Below are 24,157 nucleotides of genomic sequence, written 5' to 3' on the forward strand. Positions count from 1 at the left end.
ACCTTGCCCCAGCCATTTAAGAGATTACTACTTCAAACACTTCCCTGGCTTCCCTGTGGCTCAGACAGTAAAGCGTCTGTCTGCAATGCAGGAGACTTGGGTTCAATCCCTGCATCAGGAGTATCTCCTGGAGAAGGAAATGGCATCCCACCCCCTTGCCTGGAAAATCCCACGGACGGAGGGGCCTGGTAGGGCTACAGTCCATGGGGTCCCAAAGAGTTCGACACGACTGAGCAACTTCACTCACTCCAAACAACTATGGAGAAGAATAGGCCCCCTTACCAGCGGATGTCCACATACATGCCTATATATACTTACTTTTTTCTTGGGTTAGTGCAGCAGCTCACTAATCTGACTGCTGCCCCTTCCCGCCTCATTAAAGGTGAATCTGTTTCGTAAAGTGCCTTTCTCCTTCTTTTTCCGAACCTCGCCTCCTCTAACTCCCTTACCCTACACTGGTTAAGAGCTGCCACGTCAGTATTCTTAAATAGAAATCAGTATGAACCTAAAGAAAAAGAGAATAGAGATAAGAGAATAGAGATAAGAGAAAGGCCGAAGCTCTCATTATGGCCCTACAGCGAGTTAACTTTAGGGCTACAAAAGTGGGAGAACACAAGCAAAGACCCGGAGTCTGTTTCTGTTGTGGCAAGGACGGACACTTTAAGGAACAATGCCCCCAAGGCAAGCAGAGGCCACCACCAAGGCCTTGCCCCACTTGCAAGGGAGATCACTGGAAGAGGAACATCCTCAGGGACGTAGGTTACAGGGGTCAGAAACCCAAGATCAAGATTGACGGGGCCCAGGGCTTCCCACTTTGACTCCTGCCCTCATCACCACACAGGAGCCTCAAGTGACACTAACTGGAGGAGGCCATCCTGTTCAATTCCTACTGGATACACGAGCCGCTTTCTCAACCCTCCTGTGTAATCTGGGTCCTTCTTCTGCTAATCAGCTACTAAACGTGGCATTTCTGGAAAGCCAATTACAAAATGCTTTACACAACAGTTGAGTTGCAACTGAGATTCTAGTCTTTTTTTTTTATGTGCATATGTGGATGTGCTCAGTCGTGCCCGCCTCTCTGACTCTACGACCCCAGGGACTTCAGGCTCCTCTGTCCAAGGGATTTTCCAAGCAAGAGTACAGGAGGGTGTTGCCATTTCCTCCTCCAGGGGATCTCCTAGACTCAGGGACCGAACTTGCATCTTTTGCGTCTGCCTGCGTTAGCAGGCTGATTCTTTACTACTGCGCCACCTGGGAATCCCACGTGAGCACAGGGTGCCTGGAGTGCTGGGCGTGGGGTGAAGGGGGCTAGCAGCGAAACTCCACGAGGTGAGGAAGGGGGAGGGCGATCGCCCCGGGCCGGCCGACTGGATCCGCCCGCGGTGAGGCCGAACGATCCCCCACGCTCCGTCCACAAGGGACGCAGTGTGCTGTCCCGAAGTTCTGATGGGGAGACCCTCGTCGAGGGCCCGGACGGCCCAGAAGCGGGGCCAAGGGCACCAGCCGGGCACATCGGGGACGGCTGTGGCACCCTCGGTCTCACCCCCCCGGAAGGCAGGCGGTCCAGGCATGGCAGCCAGCAGGGACCCTCACGCAGCGAGCCCACCGCAGCAGGGGCGCGCTGGGGGCACAGGCGCTCCTCCTGGTCCAGCAGGAGACAAGAGACAATGTCGGCAAAGGGCAAAGGAGCAGGGCCAAGGCGCGCGGGGAAGTGAGACGCACCAGGGCGCAGCCCCGCGGATCTGCAGACAGGACAGATGAGGCACCGAAGCAGTGCGGCCAGGTAGGAGGGCCTGGAAGCCATACAAAATGACCCGGACGCCAGTCAGCTTCCGGGTCATGCCACGGGATCTCACCGCCAGAAGCCCCCAGCACAGGAGCAGTCCCCTGGCACCCAGGACGTCTACCGCCCTTCCTGGCCCCTATGGGGTCCCACCACTGCCAACACCCAGAACCACAACAACTGGCCCGGGAGAACGCTCTCCCGTGTACCGAGGCCTCCATGGCCATCACGTGCAATCTGCCGTGCCCAGCTTCCCCACCTCGGGGACCGAGTGCACGTCTCTGCCCGGGGACGCCACCAGCCACAAAGGCCAGGGAACGACACCCACGTGAGGTGAGGCCTGTTAGGTCCTAGACAGAGGAAGGGGGCGCTGAGCGGTCACCTGTGTAGGGCGGGCCAGGAGAGGGGGAAAGCCGGCAGTGACAGGGAAGGGCAACAAGCACGCACAGGGAGGGCCAGGGGACAGGTTCGCGTGCTGTCCGGTGTTCAGAAAGACCGAGTCACGGCCGGCCTCCAGGAAAACGAGTGCAGGGTCCCACCACCACACACACGAGGGTGGTCCCGCGATGCCTGGGATGCCGGCCAGCCCCGGCCACCCCCAGAGTCTCCCACGACCCAGCTCTGCCGCCAGGCCAGAGTGCCACAGCCCCACCTCATGTAGCAGAGGGGCCCCTCCACCCATCTCATTCTTCCATCTGCTACAAAACCCCCAACCTAGGAAGAGATATTCTGTCTAAAATGCAGGCTTCAATTCATATGGAAAAAACTTATGCTAACCTCTGACAGAAGTAGAAGTTAACCCTGAATTCTGGGTAACCAGAGGAAAGATAGGAGGAGCCATCTCAGCTCAACCAGTACATACAACTTTAAAAATCCTAATAACTTTCTTAATTGAATGTGACAGCCCTTCTAATACACCTATTCAGAAAGCGAAGAAGAACGAAAGAGCCTCTTGATGAAAGTGAAAGAGGAGAGTGAAAAGGTTTGCCTAAAACTCAACATTCGGAAAACTAAGGTCATAGCATCTGGTCCCATCACCTCATGGCAAATAGATGGGGAAAACAGTGGAAGCAGTGGCAGACTATTTTTTTGAGCTCCAAAATCACTGCAGATGGTGACTGCAACCATGAAATTAAAAGATGCTTGGTCTTTGGAAGAAAAGTTATGACAAACCTAGACAGCATATTAAAAAGCAGAGACATTACTTTGCCAACAAAGGTCCATCTAGTCAAAGCTATGGTTTTTCCAGTAGTCATGTGAGAGTTGGACTATAAAGAAAGCTGAGCGCTGAAGAATTGATGCTTTTGAACTGTGGTGTTGGAGAAGACTCTTGAGAGTCCTTTGGACTGCAAGGAGATCCAACCAGTCCATCCTAAAGGAAATCAGTCCTGAATATTCATTGAAAGGATTGATGCTGAAACTCCAATACTTTGGCCATCTGATGGGAAGTACTGACTCATTGGAAAAGACCTTGATTCTGGGAAAGATTGAAGGCAGGAGGAGAAGGGAATGACAGAGGATGAGATGGTTGTATGACATTACCATCTCAGTGGACGTGAGTTTGAGTAAACTCTGGGAGCTGGCGACGGTCAGGGAGGCCTGGTGTGCTGTAGTCCATGGGAACACAAATAGTTGGACACGACTGAGTGACTGAACTGAATTCATCTGAACTGAATGGGGAGTGGTGTCTAGTTCAGGACCGCCACCTCATTAATGAAGCTGTAATTCCATTCCATCTTGTGGTGCCTAATCCCTATATTCTACTCTCCCAAATCCCAGGAACAGCCACTAATTTTACCATTTTAGATTTGAAGGATACCTTTTTTTTGGCATACTCTTATCCCAAAGCTTACAATTTTTGTTTGCTTTTGAGGATCCATCTGAATCCTCTACTCAATTAACTTGGACCATGTTCCCTCAAGGATTTAGATATATCCCTCACTTGTTCAGGCAGGCTTTAGCCAAAGACCTAGCTGCGTTTTGGGCAACTGAATCCATAAAAGTCAGTCAATATGTAGATGATATTCTCCATTGTGCTGGCATGGAGAACAAAATGTAACCAAACTACCTGTGACCTTCTTAATTATGTAACTCGGTGTGGCTACCAGATATCAAAATCCAAAGCTCAAATGTGCCAACAAGTCAAATATTTAGGAATCAGACTCTCCCATGGATTTCAAGCCCTGGGAAAAGAGTGCAAGAATGGAACCCGTTTTATAACTTTCTCTCCCTAATAACTCTTAGACAGCTTTGTGGTTTCCTGCACATAGCTGGCTACTGTTGGGTTTGGATTCCCAGATATGGAGAGCTGGCTTGACCTTTATCTAAGTTACTAAAAGAGACTCAAGAGTCAGGACAAAAGATATTACAATGGGAACCTGGAAAACTAAATGGTGTAAGACTTTACCACAGGCTCTTCTTCAGGCTCCTGCTCTCAGCCTGCCTACTGGAGAGCAATTTAATCTTTTTGTAACAGAGATGACAATAGTCATGTTATCTGAAACTTTAGAAACTAATCCCCTATCTCCTGGAACTAGCACTCAATTAGCTGAATTGATGGCTTTAACCAGAGCCTTAGAGCTGGGGACTGACAAGAGAGTGAACATCTATACTGACTGTAAATATGCTTACTTAGTCCTTCATGCTCCCCCTGCTATCTGGAAGGAAAGAAATTGAAAACCTCAAATGGCAGTCTCATTAAATACTACCAAGAAATTATCTGTCTCTTAGATGCAATTAAACTGCCCAAAGATGTGGCAATAATACCCTGCCAGGGCCATCAAAGGGATGATTCTGACATCACAGAAAGAAATAGGAGAGCCTACCAATAAGTGAAAAAGGCAGTCGTCCAGTCTTTTAATACTCAGGCTCCCCTCCTCTGGGATAAGATCCCCACTGACATAAAACCCCAGTATTCTCCAGAGGAACTTCAACACTCTCTCGTGGAGGTACTCTACTCCCCTCTGGATGGCTGCAAACAGAAGATGAAAAACTTGTACTGACCTCTAGTGCCAAATGGAAAATTCTTAAAACTCTACATTTGGGAATTGAAAATACTTACCAACTTGCTAAGAGTATTTTCAAGGGCAAAGGATTAGTGAAAACTATAAGCAAGAATGTTAAAAGATGTGAAGTCTGTCAAAAGAATAATCACCATAAAAACCAGTCAGCTCTTCCAGGTTTACACCATACAGGGAGATGTGCTGGAGAGGACTGCAGATAGACTTCACTCATATGCCAAAAGCCAAGGGACATCAATACCTACCGGTTTTGGTTGAAACCTTCAATGGGTGGATAGAGGCTTTTCTTTGTAGAACAGAACAAGCAAAAGAAGTTGTTAAAACTTGAGTAATGAGATCATTCTTCGCTTTGGCCTGCTGTGTGGAATTCAAAGTGACAATGGCCCTGCCTTTAAGGCTAAAGTAACACCGGGCATCTCCCAGGCCCTAGGAATTGAGTTTCATTTACATTGTGCCTGGAGACCTCAGTCCTCTGGGAAGGTAGAAAAAGCTAATGATATGATTAAGAGACATTTACAAAAACTTTCCCAAGATACTCACCTTTCCTGGACTTCATCACTTCCTTTAGCTCTAGTGTGAATAAGAAATACTCCACAGTCATTAGGACTTAGTCCTTTTGAAATGTTATATGGGAGGCCATTTCTCATAAATGATTTACTTCTAGACCAAACAGTGAACTATCAAAATATGTCACTAACTTAGCTTCTTTTCAAAAACAGTCATAATCCCTAGAAAATGGGATCTCACAACCAAAAAAAAAAAAAAGTCCTTAAATAATTCTGGGGACCTGGTATTAGTAAAGGCTATTCCTGACAGTAGTCCCACCTTAACTCCCACATGAGACTGACCATATTCTATTATTCTCTCTTCACCCAGTGCTGTTAATGTTTCATGTATTGATGCCTGGATTCATCACACATTCAAGTTAAAAGCTTGAAATTCTCGTGGAGAAAAATCATGAGGAGGAACCAACACTCCCAGAGGAAAATTCACAGGAAAATTCTTGGTGTTCAGGCTATCAATATACCACCTTAGAAGGACCTAAAGGACTATTCAAGAAGAGGCCAGGATGTGAAAAGTCGAGTCCAGATGATGACTGATTTCACTTCTTCTGGGATCACCCTATGGTACTGGATATCAAATTCCACCTGGTGGAAACCCCTGGTCCTGATTGGAAGCCTAGTTTTTCTCTTACTGCTTTTTGGCCCTTTTGTTCTAACTCTCTCACTTTGTAATGTCTCCCATCAAAGCTATTAAATTTCAAATGATTGTGGAAATGGAGCCTAAGATGACATACCAGGTCCAGTAGATCATTCCACTGGTGGAGACCTAACTGGCATTACTTATCAACGCACCTACACAAATCGAAGAAGCCGTATCAGTCATCACCCCCTTCCCCATAATGGTAGTTGGAGTCTCTATCTCTAAAGGGGAATATTGAGGTAGAAATTACTATGCAGTCAGTGTAGAACTCTGAGACCTCAATCTTGTTTTCAGTAAAGGTCCCATTCCATTGTCATGAATTCCTGGAATGTCTCTTTAGTCTGATAAATTATCACCACTAAGATCCAGGGAAGGACAGTAATTAATTCTGTTCCATATACTTGAGGGAAAAACAACTGGTGATCATTAATTTTAAGCCCTTTCATCTGATCCATGGTAAAATGACCAGTCCAGTTCAGTCACTCAGTCACGTCCGACTCTTTGCAACCCCACGGACCACAGCATGTCAGGCCTCCCTGTCCATCACCAAATCTTGGAGTTTACTCAAACTCATGTCCATTGAGTCGGTGATGCCATCCAATCATCTCATCCTCTATCGTCCCCTTCTCCTCCTGTCCTCAATCTTTACCAACGTCAAGGTCTTTTCAAATGAGTCAGCTTTTCCCATCAGGGGGCCAAAGAAGTGGAGTTTCAGCTTCAACATCAGCCCTTGCAGTGAACATCCAGGACTGATCTCCTTTAGGATGGACTGGTTTGATCTCATTGCAGCCCAAGGTACTCTCAAGAGTCTTCTCTAACACCACAGTTCAAAAGCATCAATTCTTCAGTGCTCAGCTACCTTTATAGTCCAACTCTCACATGCATACATGACTACTGGAAAAACCATAGCCTTTACTAGATGCACCTTTGTTGGCATCCTGCTTTTTAATATGCTATCTAGGTTGGTCATAACCTTCCTTCTAAGGAGTAAGCATCTTTTAATTTCATGGCTGCAGTCACCATTGCAGTGATTTTGGAGACCCCCAAAATAAGCTCTGTCAATATTTCCACTGTTACCCCATCTATTTTCCATGAAGTGATGGGACCAGATGCCATGATCTTAGTTTTCTGAATGTTGAGCTTTAAGCCAGCTTTTTCACTCTCCTCTTTCACTTTCATCTAGAGGCTCTTTAGTTCTTCACTTTCTGCTATAAGGGTGGTGTCATCTGCATATATGAGGTTATTGATATTTCTCCCGTCAGTCTTGATTCCAGCTTGAGCTCCATCCAGTCTAGCGTTTCTCCTGATGTACTCTGCATAGAAGTTAAATAAGCAGGGTGACAATATACAGCCTTGACGTATACCAATTCCTATTTAGAAACAATCTGTTGTTCCATGTCCAGTTCTAACTGTTGCTTCCTGATTTGCATACAGGTTTCTCAGGAGGCAGGTCAGGTGGTCTGGTATTCCCATCTCTTTCAGAATTTTCCGCAGTTTATTGTGATCCACACAGTCAAAGGCTTTGACATACTCAATAAAGCATAAATAGATGATTTTCTGGAACTCTCTTGCTTTTTCGATGATCCAGCAGATGTTGGCAGTTTGATCTCTGGTTCCTCTGCCTTTTCTAAAACCAGCTTGAACATCTGGAAGTTCACAGTTCACGTATTGCTGAAGCCTGGCTTGGAGAATTTCAAGCATTACTTTGCTAGCATCTTAGATGAATGCAATTGTGAGGTAGTTTGAACATTCTTTGGCATTGCCTTTCTTTGGAATTGTAATGAAAACTGACCTTTTCCAGTCCTATGGCCACTGCTGAACTTTCCAAATTTGCCGGCATATTGAGTGCAGCATGTTCACAGCATTGTCTTTTAGGATTTGAAATAGCTCAATTGGAATTCCATCACCTCCACTAGTTTTGTCGTAGTGATGCTTCCTAAGGCCCACTTGACTTCTCATTCCCGGATGTCTGGCTCTAGGTGAGTGATCACACCATCGTGATTGTCTGGGTTGTGAAGATCTTTTTTGTACAGTTCTGTGTATTCTTGCCACCTCTTTTTAATATCTTCTGCTTCTGTTAGTTCCATACCATTTCTGTCCTTTATTCTCCCATCTTTGCATGAAATGTTCCCTTGGTATCTCTAATTTTCTTGAAGAGAGCTCTAGTCTTTCCCATTCTATTGTTTTCCTCTATTTGCACTGATCACTGAGGAAGGCTTTCTTATCTCTCCTTGTTATTCCTTGGAAGTCTGCATTCAAATGGGTATATCTTTCCTTTTCTCCTTTGCCTTTCACTTCTCTTCTTTTCACAGCTACTTGTAAGGCCTCCTCAGACAGCCATTTTACTTTTTTTGCATTTCTTTTTCTTGGGGATGGTCTTGATCCCTGTCTCCTGTACAATGTCCCGAACCTCCGCCCATAGTTCATCAGACACTCAATCAGATCTAGTCCCTTAAATCTATTTCTCACTTCCACTGTATAGTGGTAAGGGATTTGATTTAGGTCATATGAGAATGGTTTAGTGGATTTTCCTACTTTGTTCAATTTCTGTCTGAATTTGGCAATAAGAAGTTCATGATCTGAGCCACAGTCAGCTCCTGGTCTTGTTTTTGATGACTGTATAGAACTTCTCCATCTTTGGCTGCAAAGAATATAATCAATCTGATTTTAGTGTTGGCCATCTGGTGACATCCATAGGTAGAGTCTTCTCTTGTGTTGTTTGAAGAGGATCTTTGCTATGACTAGTTCATTCTCTTTGCAAAATTCTATTAGCCTTTGCCCTGCTGCATTCTGTACTCTAAGGCTAAATTTGCCTATTACTCCAGGTGTTTCTTGACTTATTACTTTTGCATTCCAGTCTCCTATAATGAAAAAGGCATCGTATTTGGGTATCAGTTCTATAAGGTCTTGTAGGTCTTCATAGAATTGTTCAACTTCAGCTTCTTCAGCATTGCTGGTCAGGGCATAGACTTGGATTACTGTGATATTGAATGGTTTGCCTTGGAAACGAACAGACACCATTCTTTGTTTTTGAGATTGCATTCAAGTACTGCATTTTGGACTCTCTTGTTGACTGTGATGGCTACTCCATTTCGTTGAAGGGATTCTGGGCCACAGTAGTAGATACAGTGGTCATCTGAGTTAAATTCACCCATTCCAGTCCATTTTAATTCACTGATTCCTAAAACATCGATGTTCACTCTTGCCATCTCCTGTTTGACCACTTCCAATTTGCCTTGATTCATGGACCTAACATTCCAGGTTCCTATGTAATATTGCTCTTTACAGCATCGGACCTTACTTCTAGCCCCAGTCACATCCACAACTGTGTGTTGTTTTTATTTTGGCTCCATCTCTTCATTCTTTCTGGATTTATTTCCCTACTGATCTCCAGTAGCGTATTGGGCACCTGCCGACCTAAGGAGTTCATCTTTCAGTGTCCTATCTTTTTGCGTTTTCATCCTGTTCTTGGGGTTCTCAAGGCAAGAATACTGAAGTGATTTGCCATTCCCTTCTCCAGTGGACCACATTTTGTCAGAACTCTCCACCGTGACCCTTCTGTCTTGGGTGGCCTTACACAGCATGGCTAGTTTCATTGAGTTAGACAAGGCTGTGGTCCATGTGATTAGATTGGTTAGTTTTCTGTGACTGTGGTTACAGTCTGTCTGCCCTCTGATGCCCTCTCTCAGCACCTATCGTCTTACTGGAGTTTCTCTTACCTTGTGTGGCAGCGCAGCGCTGGAGCAGCGAGCAGCTGAGAGGAGATACCCCACGTCCAAGGTCAGTAACGGTGGCTGGGAGGAGATACCCCACATCCAACGTCAGGAACAGTGGCTGTGCTTTGCTGGAGCAGCCGTGAAGAGATACCCCACGTCCAAGGTAAGAGAAAGTGGCCAAGGGCATGCAAAGGGTGGTGACTTAATCTCAGGATCAAGTTCAGCTCAGTCCTCAGTCCTGTCTGACTTTGTGACCCCATGGGCTGTAGCATGCCAGGCTTCCCTGTCCATCACCAACTCCCAGAGCATGCTCAAACTCATGGCCATTGAGTTGGTGATGCCATCCAACCATCTCATCCTCTGTCATTCCCTTCTCCTCCTGCCTTCAATCTTTCCCAGCATCAGGATCTTTTCCAATGAGTCCGTTCTTCCCATCAGGTTTCCAAAGTATTGGAGTTTCAGCCTCAGCATCAATCTTTCCAATGAATATCCAGGACTGATTTCCTTTAGGACAGACTGGTTTGATCTCCTTGGAGTTCAAGGGACTCTCAAGAGTCTTCTCCAACACCACAGTTCAAAAGCATCAACTTTTTGTCACTCATATCCATCTCACATATCCTATATGACTACTCAAGAAGCCATAACTTTGACTAAGACCTTTGTTGGCAAAGTAATGTCTGCTTTTTAATATGCTGTTTAGGTTGATCATAGCTTTTCTTCAAAGGAGCAAGCGTCTTTTAATTTCATGGCTGCAGTCACCATCTGCAGTGATTTTGGAGCCCAGGAAAATAAACTCTGTCACGATTTCCATTTTTTCCCCATCTATTTGCAATGAAGTGATGGGACCAGATACCATGATCTTCGTTTTTTGAATGTCGAGTTTTAAGCCAGCTTTTTCACTCTCCTCTTTCACTTTCATCAAGAGGCTCTTCAGTTCTTCTTTGGTTTCTGCCATTAGGGTGGCGTCATCTGCATATCTGAGGTTATTGATATTTCTCCCAGCAATCTTGATTGCAGCTTGTGCTTCATCCAGTCTGGCATTTCACATTATATACTCTGCATATAAGTTAAATAAGCAGGGTGACAACATATAGCTTTTACATACTCCTTTCCCAATTTGCAACCAGTCCAAAGGATCAAGGCAAGCCATAAAGATGTTTAGTATCTTGACTTTTAAATTGATTTGTTAGAAATTATGTGATTTAAGGAAGGATATAAAAACTGCTGTAAGTCCCACTAGGAGGATTCTTTGCACCCTCTCAGTTTCTATGCTGATAGCTTTGTACTTTCCTCCTCTTTAATAAATCCTATTTGCTTGCTACTGTGGGTGTTCACCTGTTCGTGGATTCCATTCTTTGTCTCCACAGTACTTAATTCAAATTTCCCATTTCAGTGTCATCTGCACGTCTGAGGTTATTGACATTTCTCTCAGCAGTCTTGATTCCTGATTGTGCTTCATCCAGTCCAGCATTTTGCATGATGTACTCTGCATAGAAATTACATAAGCAGGGTGACAGTATACAGCCTTGATGTACTCCTTTCCCAGTTTGTAACCAGTGTGTTGTTCCATGCACACTTCTAATCTGTATGCTTCTTGACCTGCATACAGATTTCTCAGGAGGCAGATAAGGTGGTCCAGTATTCACATCTCGCACAATTTTCAGCAGTTTGTTGTGATCCACACAGTCAAAGGCTTTAGCATAGTCAATGAAGCAGAAGTAGATGTTTTATTTCTGGAATTCTCTTGCTTTTTCTATGATACAGCAGATGTTGACATTTTGATCTCTGGTTACTGTGACTTTTCTAAATCCAGCTTGTACATCTGGAAGTTGTCAGGTCACATATTGTTGAAGTCTAGCTTAAAGGGTTTTGAGCATTACCTGGCTAACATGTGGAATGAGTGTAATTGTGTGGTAGTTTTAACGTTCTTTGGCATTGCTATTCTTTTTTTGTTGTTGTTGAAGGATAATTGCTTTACAGAATTTTGCTGTTTTCTGTCAGACCTCAACCTGAATCAGCCATAGGTATACATGTATTCCCTCTCTTTTGAAACTCCCTCCCCATCACACCCCTCTAGGTTGATACAGAGCCCCTGTTTGAGTTTCCTGAGCCATACAGCAAATTTCCTTTAGCTATCTATTTTATATATGGTAATGTAAGTTTCCATGTTACCCTTTCCATACATCTCACACTCTCCTACCCTCTCCCCATGTCCATAATTTTATTCTCTATGTCTTTTTCTCCATAGCTTCCCTGTAAATAAATTCTTCAGTACCATTTTTCTAGATTCCATACATATGCGTTAGAGTACAGTATTTATCTTTTTCTTTCTGACTCACTTCACTCCGTATAATAGGTTCTTGGTTCATCCACCTCATTAGAACTGACTCAAATGTGTTCCTTGTTATGGCTGAGTAATATTCCATTGTGTCTGTGTACCACAACTTCTTTATCCATTCTTCTGTCGATGGACATCTAGGTTGCTTCCATTTTCTAGCTATTGTAAATAGTGTTGCAGTGAACGATGGGATACATGTGTCTCTTTCAGTTTTGGTTTCCTCAGGGTATATGCCTAGGCATGGGATTGCTGGGTCAATATGGTGGTTTCATTCCTAGTTTTTTAAGGCATCTCAATACTGTCTTCCATACTGGCTGTATCAATGGACATTCCCACCATCAGTGCAAGAGAGTTCCCTTTTTCCCACATCCTCTCTAGCATTTATTGTTTGTAGACTTTTTAATGAGAGCCATTCTGACCAGTGTGAGGTGATAGGTCATTGTAGTTTTGATTTGCAATTCTTTAATGATGAGCCGTGTTGAACATCTTCTCATGTGCTTGTTAGCCATCTGTAATACATTCTTTGGAGAAATGTCTCTTTCGGTCTTTTTTCGACTTTTTGATTGGGTTGTTTTTCTGGTATTGAGTTGTATGAGCTGCTTGTATGTTTTGGAAATTAATCCTTTGTCAGTTGTTTCATTTGCTATTATTTTCTCCCATTCTGAGGATTGTCTTTTCACCTTGCTTATAGTTTCCTTTGTTGTGTAAATGCTTTTAAGTTTAATCAGGTCCCACTTGTTTACTTTTTTTTAATTTCCATTACACTAGGAGGTGTTTCATAGAGGATCTTGCTTTGATTTATGTCATCAAGTGTTCTGCCTATGTTTTCCTCTAAGACTTTTATAGTTTCTGGTCTTATATTTAGGTCTTTAATCCATTTTGAGTTTTATCTTTGTGTATGGTGTTAGCAAGTGTTCTAATTTCATTCTTTTACATGTAGCTGTCCAGTTTTCCCAGCACTATTTATTGAAGAGGCTGTCTTTGCCCCATTGTATATTCTTGCCTTTTTTGTCAAAAATAAGTTAGCCATAGGTGTCTGGGTTTATTTCTGGGCTCTCTTGTTCCATTGGTCTGTATTTCTGTTTTTGTGCCACTACCATCCTGTCTTGATGACTGTAGCTTTGTAGTATAATCTGAAGTCAGGAAGGTTGATTCCTCCAGCTCCATCCTTCTTCTTCAAGACTGCTTTGGCTAGTCTGGTTCTTCTGTGTTTCCATATGAATTGTGACAATTTTTGTTCTAGTTCTGTGAAAAAGGCCATTGGTAGTTTGATAGGGATCACATTGACTCTGTAGATTGTGTTTTTGCAGTATTGATTCTTGCTGCCCAGGAACATGGAATAGCTCTCCATCTGTTTATGTCATCTTTGATTTTTTTCACTTGTGTCTCATAATTTTCTGTGTACAGTTCCTTTGTTTTCTTAGTTAAGTTTATTCCTAGATAGTTAATGCTTTTTGTTGCAATGGTGAACAGGCTTGATTCCTTAATTTCTCTTTCTGAATTTTCACTGTTAGTATATAGAAATGCAAGTGATTTCTGTGTATTCATTTTGTATCCTGCAGCTTTTCAAAATTCAGTGATTATCTCTAGTAATTTTCTGATACTATCTTCAGGGTTTTCTATGTACAGTATCATGTCATCTGCAGACAATGACAGCTTTACTTCTTTTCTGATATGGATTCCTTTTATTTGTTTTTCTTCTGTAGTCCTAGCTGTAGCTGTAGCTAGGACTTCCAGAACGGTGTTGAATAATAGTGGTGAAAGTGGACACCCACGTCTTGTTCCTGATCTTGGAGGGGATGCTTTCAGTTTTTCACCATTGAGAGTAATGTTTACTGCAGGCTTATCATGTATGGCCCTTACTCTGTTGAGGTAGGTTCCTTCTATGCTCATTTTTTGAAGAGTTTTAATCCTAAATGGGTGCGGAATTTTGTCAAAGGCTTTTCTTCATCTATTGAGATAATCATATGGTTTTTATCTCTCAATTTGTTAATATGGTGTATCACATTGATTGATTTCTGTATATTGAAGAATCCTTGCATCCCTGGAATAAATCCAACTTGTTTATGGTGAGCTTGTTGATGTGTTGCTGAATTCTGTTTGCAAAAATTCTGTTGAGGATTTTTGCATCTATGTTCATCAGTGATATTGGCCTATAGTTTTCTTTTTGTGTGTTGTCTTTGTCTGGATTTTTGTTATCAGGGTGATGGTGGCCTCATAGAATGAATTTGAATATGTTCCTTCCTCTGCAAATTTTTAAAGAGTTTTAGAAATATAGGCATTAGCTCTTCTCTGCATGTTTGATAGAATTCTGCTGTGAACCCATCTGGTCCTGGGTGTTTGTTTTTTGGGAGATTTTTGATCACAGCTTCAATTTCAGTGCTTGTAATTGGGTTGTTCATAATTTATATTTTTTCCAGGTTCAATCTTGGAAGATTGAACTTTTCTAAGAATCTGTCCATTTCTTCCAAGTTATCTGTTCTTTCATTTCTAATTTTGTTGATTTGATTCTTCTCTCTTTTTTTCTAGATGAGTCTGGCTAAAGATTTGTCAATTTTGTTTATTTTCTCAAAGAGCCAACTTTTAGTTTTATTAAGCTTTACTATTATTTCTTTTATTTCTTTTTCCTTTATTTCTGTTCGGATCTTTACGATTTCTTTCCTTCTATGAATTTTGAGGTTTTCTTCTTCTTCTTTTTCCAGTTGTTTCAGGTGTAAATTTAGGTTGTCTATTCGATGTTGTTCTTGTTTCTTGAGGTAGGATTGTATTGTTATAAACTTCCCTGTTAGAACTGCTTTCTCTGCATCCCATAGGTTTTGTGTTGTCATGTTTTCATTGTCATTTGTTTCCAGAATTTTTTTATTTCTTCAGTTACCTGTTGATTATTTAGAAACGTGTTGTTTAGTCTCCATGTGTTTGTGTTTCTCTCATTTTTTTTTCTTGTAAATGATATCTAGTATCATAGCATTGTTGTCAGAGAAGACATTTGATATGATTTAAATTAACTTCAATTAATTGAGGTTTGATTTGTGACCCAAGATGTGGCCTATCCTGGAGAATGTTCCATGTGCACTTTAGAAGAAGATGTATTCTTCTGCATTTGAGTGGAATGTCCTGAAGATATCAATGAAATCCATCTCATCTAATGTATCATTTAAGACTTGTGTTTCCTTATTAATTTTCTGTTTTGATGATCGGTCCATGGGTGTAAGTGGGATGTTAAAATCTCCTGCTATGATTGTGTTACTGTCAATTTCTCCTTTTATGTCTCTTAGTGCTTGTCTTATATATTGAGGTTCTCCTATGATGGGTGCATAGATAATTACAATTGTTATGTCTTCCTCTTGGATTGATCCCTTGATCATTATGTAGTGTTCTTCCTTATCTCTTGTAATCTTCCTTATTTTAAGATCTATTTTGTCTGATATGAGGATTGCTACCCCAGCTTTCTTTTGCTTCCCATTTGCATGGAATATGTTTTTCCATCCTCTCACTTTCAGTCTCTATGTGTCTTGAGGTCTGAAGTGGATTTCTTGTAGACAGCATATATATTAGTGTTGTCTTTGTATCCATTCAGCCAAGCTGTGTCGTTTGGTTGGAGCATTTTATTCATTTACATTTAAAGTAATTATTGATATATATGTTCCTATTGCCATTTTCTAATTTTGGGGTTTTGATTTTGGGGATCTTTTTTCTTCTCTTGTATTTCTTGACTATATAAGTCCCTTTAACATTTGTTGTAAAGCTAGTTTGATGGTACTGAATTCTCTTAAATTTTGCTTGTCTGAAAAGCTTCTTATTTCTCCATCATTTTTGAATGAGATCCTTGCTGGGTACAGTAGTCTTGGCTGTAGCTTTTTCCCTTTCAGTACTTTAATTATATCCTGCCATTGCCTTCTGGCCTGCAGAGTTTCTGCCTAAAGATCAGCTATTAAGCATATGGGATTCCCCTTTTATATTGCTTGTTTCTCCCTTGCTGCTTGTGATATTCTTTGTGTTTAGCCTTTCTTAGTTAGTTGGTATGTGTCTTGGCATGTTTCTCCTTGAGTTGACATTGCCATTCTTTGGGATTGGAGTGAAAACTGACATTTGCAAGTCCTGTGGCCACTACTCAGTTTTCCAAATTTGCTGGCATATTGAGTGCAGCACTTTAACAGCATCATCTTTTAGGATTTGAAATGTTACCCAAATGTTCATCCAAGATTAACTGTTTTATAAATCAAAAGAAGCACATCATTTTGCCACAGTACCCTTTATTTTACTCCATGTATTTCTTCTTCTTCTTTTTTATAATCATGCCCCTTATCTCAAGGATCTGAAATCAGTTACTAGGTTGTGCTCAGTTGCTGTTGTGTCCTACTGTTTGCAACCCCAAAGCCTGTAGCCCACCAGTCTCCTCTGTCCATGGGGCTTCCCAAGCAAGAATACTGGAGTGGATTGTCATTTCCTTCTCCAGGGGATCTTCTCGACCCAGGGTTGGAATCCCCCTCTCTTGCAATTCCTGCATTGGCAGGCAGATTCTTTACCACTGAGCCACCAGGGAAGCCCTCATTTACTAGACTACCATGTAATTAAGGAATCACATGAAACAGTTTGAAGTGAAAATATTGTAGTGAGTGCAACATGTCACCTGGATTGAGCTATTTATTGTAATTGGATTCTAAATTTGCTTTGTAGCTTCATAGCACTAGAATGTAGGTACCTTGAATGTAGAACTAATAAAACATTTTTTCATTACCACCTTAACAGAGCTGAAACTATCTGAATTAACAGATCCAACTAAAATTAAAAATATCATGATACATTTTATTTTAGAATATGAAAATTTTAAAATAATGCTTGTTCAACAAGTAGTGTGTTTATATTTGTGTCTAACATTCAGTAATGAACAAGGCCAGGTTGCTTTTTTTCAAGGAGCTTATAGCTTGGTGAGTGAGTCAAGAAAATAAGCAATTTCAATACATTGTAAAGAGTTTTAAGACACCACAATTTCACTTGTTACATAGAAACATAAAACAGAACCTAACAAACAGTGGGGACCTAGAAAAACAAATTCTTGACACATTATGTGATCAATAAGTAAAAATTAACCAAGTTATAAACAGTGTTCCGATTCAACAGACTAATATATTCATTTGCAAAAGCATTCCTTTTCAGAAGCTTATTTTATTATATTTACAAAAATATTGTTTTGTATATATTGCTGCTCCCGGTATTACAGCCAGGTAAGAGTATAAAAAGATTCAGTAATTTCTCTTGATCTTCCCTCTGTCTGTAATGCAAAGTGCCTTCTTCCAATTCCAGATTTCACAATATAAATCATTTATAGATAGAATTATTGCATGCATAGCCAGTTTTTATGTATTATTTTATCAGTTTATTGCCAGTTTTTATTTATCACATTTTGGTGGTGGTGGTTTAGGTGCTAAGACATGTCTGACTGTTTGTGACCCCACGAACTGTAGCCTGCCGGGCTCCTCTGTTCATGAGATTTTCTAGGCAAGAACATTGGAGTGGGTTACCATTCCCTTCTCCAGTTATTTCCATTTAAACTTACTTAAATCACAATGCTATTTTTTCTTTCCTTTTTTTTTTTTTTTTTTGGCCACGTAGCATATGCCATCTTAGTCCCCAGACCAGGGATGGAACCCACGCCCCCTTCATTGGAAGCATGGAGTCTTAACCAGTGGACCATCAGGAAGGTCCCCCAGAAGCTTATTTTATGAGTGTTTTGGCACACAAAAAATGACAACATATTTTTCCCACTTCATAAATCCTGTAAAAATAAATCATTTTAGTTAAGTAGAATGTCCTTTCTCTATTGAATTCATAAGAGTAATAAGACTTGGGGCTACAGTAAAGTTAGCTCTCATTCAAGATATAGATACACGTTCAGTTTATAAAGCACTGAATATGTTTAAGTAAAATTATCTTGAGAGTTCATTAAATCACCTAAACTGAATACATGTTTATATTCCTACCTCACATTAATTAATTATATGTATTTCTTAATCAACCCAGCTCACTTCTGTTTTCCTCTAGGGTTGATACAGATAAATCTGTCTTTGTTTACACATGAGATGAGAATATTGACTTGAATTTGCAGCTATAGTTTAGAGAAAATGGCTTTTCTGAAACAAAAGATCAGTCTTAGTAATGTGTGAAGTTCATTCTGGAAAGCTGTGGACAAACTAGGACACCACATGCTCACTCTGAGGGAGAGTCGTCCTGAACAGAAGCAGAAGGAATTGTAGTCCCTTCTTACTATTTAAATCCCTCTCTTAGAAAAGGAAAGATATTCCCATTTGAGTGCAGGGTTTCAAAGAAGAGCAAGGAGAGATAAGAAAGGCTTCCTCAGCGATCAATGCACAGAAATAGAGGAAAACAATAGAATGGGAAAGACTAGAGATCTCTTCAAGAAAACTAGAGATTCCAAGGGAATATTTCATGCAAAGATGGGCTTGATAAAAGACAGAAACTGTATGGAGCTAACAGAAGCAGAAGATGATAAGAAGAGGTTGCAAGAATACACAGAAGAACTGTACAAAAAAGATCTTCACGACCCAGATAATCACGATGGTGTGATCACTCACCGAGAGCCAGGCATTCTAGAATGGGAAGTCAAGTGGGCCTTGGGAAGCATCACCATGAGCAAAGCTAGTGGAGGTGATGGAATTCCAGTTGAGCTATTTCAAATCCTAAAAGACAATGCTGTGAACATGCTGCACTCAATATGCCAGCAAATTTGGAAAGTTCAGCAGTGGCCATAAAACAGGAAAAGGTCAGTTTTCATTCTAGTCCCAAAGAAAGGCAACGCCAAAGAATGCTCAAACTATCACACAATTGCACTCACCTCATGTGCTAGCAAAGTAATGCTCGATATTCTCCAAGCCAGGTTTCAGCAATACGTGAACTGTGAACTTCCAGATGTTCAAGCTGGTTTTAGAAAAGGCAGAGGAACCAGAGATCAAATTGCCAGTATGTGCTGGATCATCGAAAAAGCAAGAGAGTTCCAGAAAAAACATCTATTTCTGCTTCATTGAGTATGTCAAAGCCTTTGTGTGGATCACAATAAACTGTGGAAAATTCTGAAAGAGATGGGAATACCAGACCACCTGACCTGCCTCTTGAGAAACCTGTATGCAGGTCAGGAAGCAACAGTTAGAACTGGACACGGTACAATGACTGGTTCCAAATAGGAAAAGAAGTACGTCAAGGCTGTATATTGTCACCCTGCTTATTTAACTTATATGCAGAGTGCATCATGAGAAACGCTGGGCTGGAAGAAGCACAAGCTGGAATCAAGATTGTCGGGAGAAATATCAATAACCTCAGATATACAGATGACACCACCCTTATGGCAGAAAGTGAAGAAGAACTGAAGAGCCTATTGATGAAAGTGAAAGTGGAGAGTGAAAAATTTGGCTTAAAGCTCAACATTCAGAAAACTAAGATCATGGCATCTGGTCCCATCGCTTCGTGGCAAATAGATGGGGAAGCAGTGGAAACAGTGTCAGACTTTATTTTTTTGGAGCTCCAAAATCACTGCAGATGGTGACTGCAGCCATGAAATTAAAAGACGCTTACTCCTTGGAAGGAAAGTTATGACCAACCTAGATAGCATATTAAAAAGCAGAGACATTACTTTGCCAACAAAGGTCCATCTAGTCAAGGCTATGGTTTTCCCAGTAGTCATGTATGGATGTGAGAGTTGGACGGTGAAGAAAGCTGAGCACCGAAGAACTGATGCTTTTGAACTGTGGTATTGGACAAGACTCTTGAGAGTCCCTTGGATGCAAGGAGATCCAACCAGTCCATCCTAAAGGCGATCAGTCCTGGGTGTTCATTGGAAGGACTGATGTTGAAGCTGAAACTCCAATACTTTGGCCACCTCGTGCGAAGTGTTGACTCAGTGGAAAAGACCCTGATGCTGGGAAGGATTGGGGGCAGGAGGAGAAGGGGACGACCGAGGATGAGATGGTTGGATGGCATCACCGACTCAATGGATATGAGTTTGGGTAAACTCCGGGAGTTGGTGATGGACAAGGAGGCGTGGCATGCTGCATTTTTTGGGGTCGCAGAGTCGGAGACGGCTGAGCGACTGAACTGAACTGTGCTGAACTTTCTCCTTTTCCCTCCTTCTCTGTTTCCTTCTCCCTTTTTTGCTCTCCCTTCAGTTCTTTTCCTGCCCCTCTGTACATTTGTGGTATAGTAGTATTTATTGCTGAATAACAAATATCCACACATTTGGTGATTTATTGCAACTCCCAGGTGCTGTTTCACCGCTGTACACATCAGAAGTTGAGACAGGCCATTGCTGGATTCTCTGCTTGGTGTCTCTGAAGTCCAAAATCAAACTGTCAGCCCAGCAACATTCCTCTTTGGAACTTTAAGTCCTCTTCCAAGCACATGTGTTTGTAGCAGAATTCAACTCCTTGCAGATTTGTTGAAACATTACCTTATCTAGTCACACTAAAATGCTATGCAAGTAGAAACATTTTGAAACAAATTTCTGCATTCCTTTCCATTAGCCTTATTTCCTTGATGAAGCTCAACATTCTTTCACCTGTTTATACTTGACAAATATAAATGGTTACTTAACGATTTGTAAAAGCCAAAGACAGTGTTGGATGTTTGAAGGTTGGAGGGAATAGGAGGGGAGGGGATAAGTCTCAAAGCTAAAAGAAGCTACAGCACCTGCTAATAGGAATGTAAAGACACTATGAGGTAGCCACACATATATGAAGTTGGAGGTCTGATATGAAATTGGGATTCAATATTTTTGATAAATTTTTAACAATCACAGAGGAATAAAGGAAAGAAGAGATCTTGTCTAAGTTAAGATAAGGGATACAAACCATAATTCATGACAGTGAGAGATGAGTTTTGTCTTAAAAGGGAAAGGGAAGAGTTTAAATTTGGAAAAGAAGAGCATCCCTGGAAGAGGATGGATCCAAGCAAGTGTCATAGCAGTTAAGCCACAGCTAGGCTGACTTAGAGTGTACACTGACGTAGACCAAGCCACCATCAATGAACCTAGAACAGTGACCTGAGTTATTGACAAAACATAGAGGCAAATTAGTCCTGATTTTCTGTTCTTATGAAAATAAGGCAGTAGAATCAGGCATGCTCAAGAGACAGAGCAGAAAGATTAAAGCTGTCACTTCTCTGGACTACCTTGGTGGTCCAGTGACTAAACTCTGTGCTCCAATGCAGGGGGCCTGGGGTTTCCTTTTTGGTCAGCGAACTAGATCCCACATGCTACAACTGAGATCCAGCACAGCCAAATTACTAAACACATTTTAAAACACATACACATCTAAAGCTGTCACAAATCAAATGTATTTTTTCTAGATTTTTTTTTTTTCATTGAAGGATAACTGCTTTACAACATTGTGTTGGTTTCTGTCATCCATCAACATGTATCAGCTACAGGTATACATATGTCCTATCCCTCTTGAACTCCCCTCCTATCTCCCTCTCCACCCCAACCCTCTAGGTTGTCACAGAGTGCTGGGTTGAACTCCCTTTGTCACACAACAAATTCCCTCTTGCTGTTTATTTTACATATGGTCATGGAAATGTTTCCATGCTATTTCGTCAATTATTCCCACCCTCTCCTTCCCCTACTGTGTCCACAAGTCTGTTCTCTATGTCTGTGTCTCCACTACTGCTCTGCAAGTAGGTTCATTGGTACTATCTTTCTAGATTCCATGTTGTTGTTCAGTCACCTAGTCATGTCTGACTCTTTGCGACCCCATGGACTGAAGCATGCCAGGCCTTTCTGTCCCTCACCAACTCCCAACTTTGCCAAAGTTCATGTCCACTGCGTCAGTGATACCGTTCAGCCATCTCATCCTCTGACATCCTCTTTTCCTTCTACCCTCGATCTTTCCCAGCATCAGGGACTTTTCCAATGAGTTGTCTGTTCGCATCCGATGGCCAAAATACTGGAGCTTCAGCTTCAGTATCAGTTCTTCCAATGAGTATTTGGGGTTGATTTCCCTTAGGATTGATTGGTTTGATCTCCTTGCTGTCCAAAGGACTTTCAGGAGTTTGAAGACATTATTCTTTGGTGTTATGCCTTCTTTACAGTCCAGTTCTCCCAGCCATACATGACTACTGGAAAGACCATAATCTTGACCATAATGGATCATTGTCGGCAGAGTAATGTCTATGCTTTTCAACACACTGTCTAGGATTGTCACAGCTTTCCTGCCAAGAAGCAGTTGTCTTCTGATTTCATGGCTTGCGGTTACCATCCACAGTGATTTTAGAGCCCGAGAAGAGGAAATCTGCCACTTACTTCACATTTTCCCCTCCTATTTGCCATGAAATAATATGGTCAGGTAACGTGATCTTAGTTTTCTTTTTTTTAATATTTAGTTTTATGCTGACTCTTCCACTCTCCTGCTTCACCCTCATCAAGAGGCTCTTTAGTTCCTCTTCCCTTTCTGCCATTAGAGTGCTATCATCTGCATATCTGAGGTTGTTGGGTGTTTCTCTCACCTATCTTGATTCCAGCTTGTAACTCATCCAGGCTGGCATTTCTCATGATGTACTCAGCATATGGTTTAAACGAACAGGGTGACAGCACACAGCTCTGTCATGCTACTTTCTCAATCTTGAACCAATCAGTTGTTCAGTACAGGGTTCTAATTGTTGCTTCTAGATTCCGTACGCATGTGTTAATATACAATATTTATCTTTCTCTTTCTGACTTACTTCACCCTGTACAATAGGCTCCAGATTCATCCACCTCATTAGAACTGACTCAAATGCATTCTTTTTTATAGCTGAGTAATATTCCATTGTTTGCTTTGTGAATGGCAGAAATCTTGTGAATGCAGTTGGAAATTGAAGCCAGAGAGTTAATTCTTGCAAAAATAATATCACACACTTTGTTAAAACTTGGAAATTCCAGCCATTGATCATGTGTGTATTATGAAGTACACTCTCCATATCTGCTTGCATATTCTCCTAAAATGGGTGTGATTATACCTTACCCCATGGCATACATGTCTGAGGCAACACAGCATTCAAATGCAGGTCAAACACTTCTCCTGAGACTGTGGACTGCTACATTGTTTTCTATTTAATGTGGTTTATTTCAACCAATTCAATATTATTTAATGACAGTAGTTCACCTAAAGGTATTAATTCTGATGAAGTTCAATATAAGGTGCTAGAATATTTCAAAAATACCCTGGTATCATTATGAAGGAGAACATTATTTCTCAGCATATTTAAAGCTTTTTCAATGTATTAATGCAAAAACACATAAGAGTCAGAGTAGATTCCTGTTTTATACTCCTGAAAAACATTATCAGTTCATTAAGAACATTACAACTGATTCTGATTAAAGTAGTTAAGGAATACAGTCTGTTAAAATTGTACAATGGAATATTATTGGAGCAAAACTTACAAAAAGTATGTGTTATTAGTGTCAAAGTATATAAAAACTGAAAGCAATTCAGTTTAGCCCTAACATATTTCACTGTATTGGGTTTTATAGTTGAAACCTATAGCATGCCTTTTTTTCCTTAGCAGAGTATTTCCCTGATGACTTCATTTGCAGTCATTATGAAAGGAAGTTATGCATATTTTGTTGGAAGACTTTATAACATTTTAACTTGATAAGACAATATGTCATTTTAAAAATGAACTATTGTTTGAATCAAATTAAACTTGGCAATGCTATTGGAATTAAAAAAAAACATAAAAAATTTTGGAATGGTGGAGCACACAATCCTGAGAAACTCTTAAAATATTGAGGGATAAGAAATGTAGAGACCACTATTCATGATAAGCATTTTAACATACTTTACTATGTAAGTGGATGTTAGTTAAACGCTCTATTCAAAATGAGTGAAACTCACCATATTAGGGACAATTGCTATTCAGAGTATTAAAAGGCACAATATTCATGATGGATGATGAATTTTTAACTCTAAGAAATATTTTTTACAAGAAACAGTAAGAATCAAATGATTGTCAAGGCATAGAACTCATAAAATATGTTCTGATTATAAGCAATTACTGATGCAAGAGAGGAAACAGGCAGCTTCCTTGAAGAACACAAATATATCAATAATTC

The 24,157-nt window shown here is 41.2% G+C and overlaps 1 protein-coding gene across 1 annotated transcript; it reads left to right on the forward strand.

Annotated features, from left to right (window-relative positions):
* The first annotated feature begins 1,757 nt into the window (after positions 1–1,757).
* On the forward strand, positions 1,758–12,389 carry LOC145505191 (uncharacterized). The gene is made up of 3 exons (XM_081486968.1): positions 1,758–1,783; positions 1,826–2,116; positions 9,738–12,389. The coding sequence occupies exons 1-3, from the start codon at positions 1,758–1,760 to the stop codon at positions 10,408–10,410; spliced, it is 990 nt and encodes a 329-aa protein (XP_081343094.1). The 3' UTR covers positions 10,411–12,389.
* Positions 12,390–24,157: the final 11,768 nt, after the last annotated feature.

The sequence above is a fragment of the Giraffa tippelskirchi genome, chromosome 5, assembly GCF_054371585.1.
Source record: "Giraffa tippelskirchi isolate mGirTip1 chromosome 5, T2T-mGirTip1v1.2.pri, whole genome shotgun sequence".
In the NCBI taxonomy this organism is placed as follows: Eukaryota; Metazoa; Chordata; class Mammalia; order Artiodactyla; family Giraffidae; genus Giraffa; species Giraffa tippelskirchi.

What these genes read in the sequence shown, in the direction of transcription:
- LOC145505191 (XM_081486968.1), top strand. Translation starts at nt 1,758, where the DNA reads ATGAGGCACCGAAGCAGTGCGGCCAG. An exon ending in CACCGAAGCAGTGCGGCCAG is followed by an intron (nt 1,784 to 1,825) that starts GTAGGAGGGCCT and finishes CCCGGACGCCAG; the next exon opens with TCAGCTTCCGGGTCATGCCA. An exon ending in GGGAACGACACCCACGTGAG is followed by an intron (nt 2,117 to 9,737) that starts GTGAGGCCTGTT and finishes CTTGTGTGGCAG; the next exon opens with CGCAGCGCTGGAGCAGCGAG.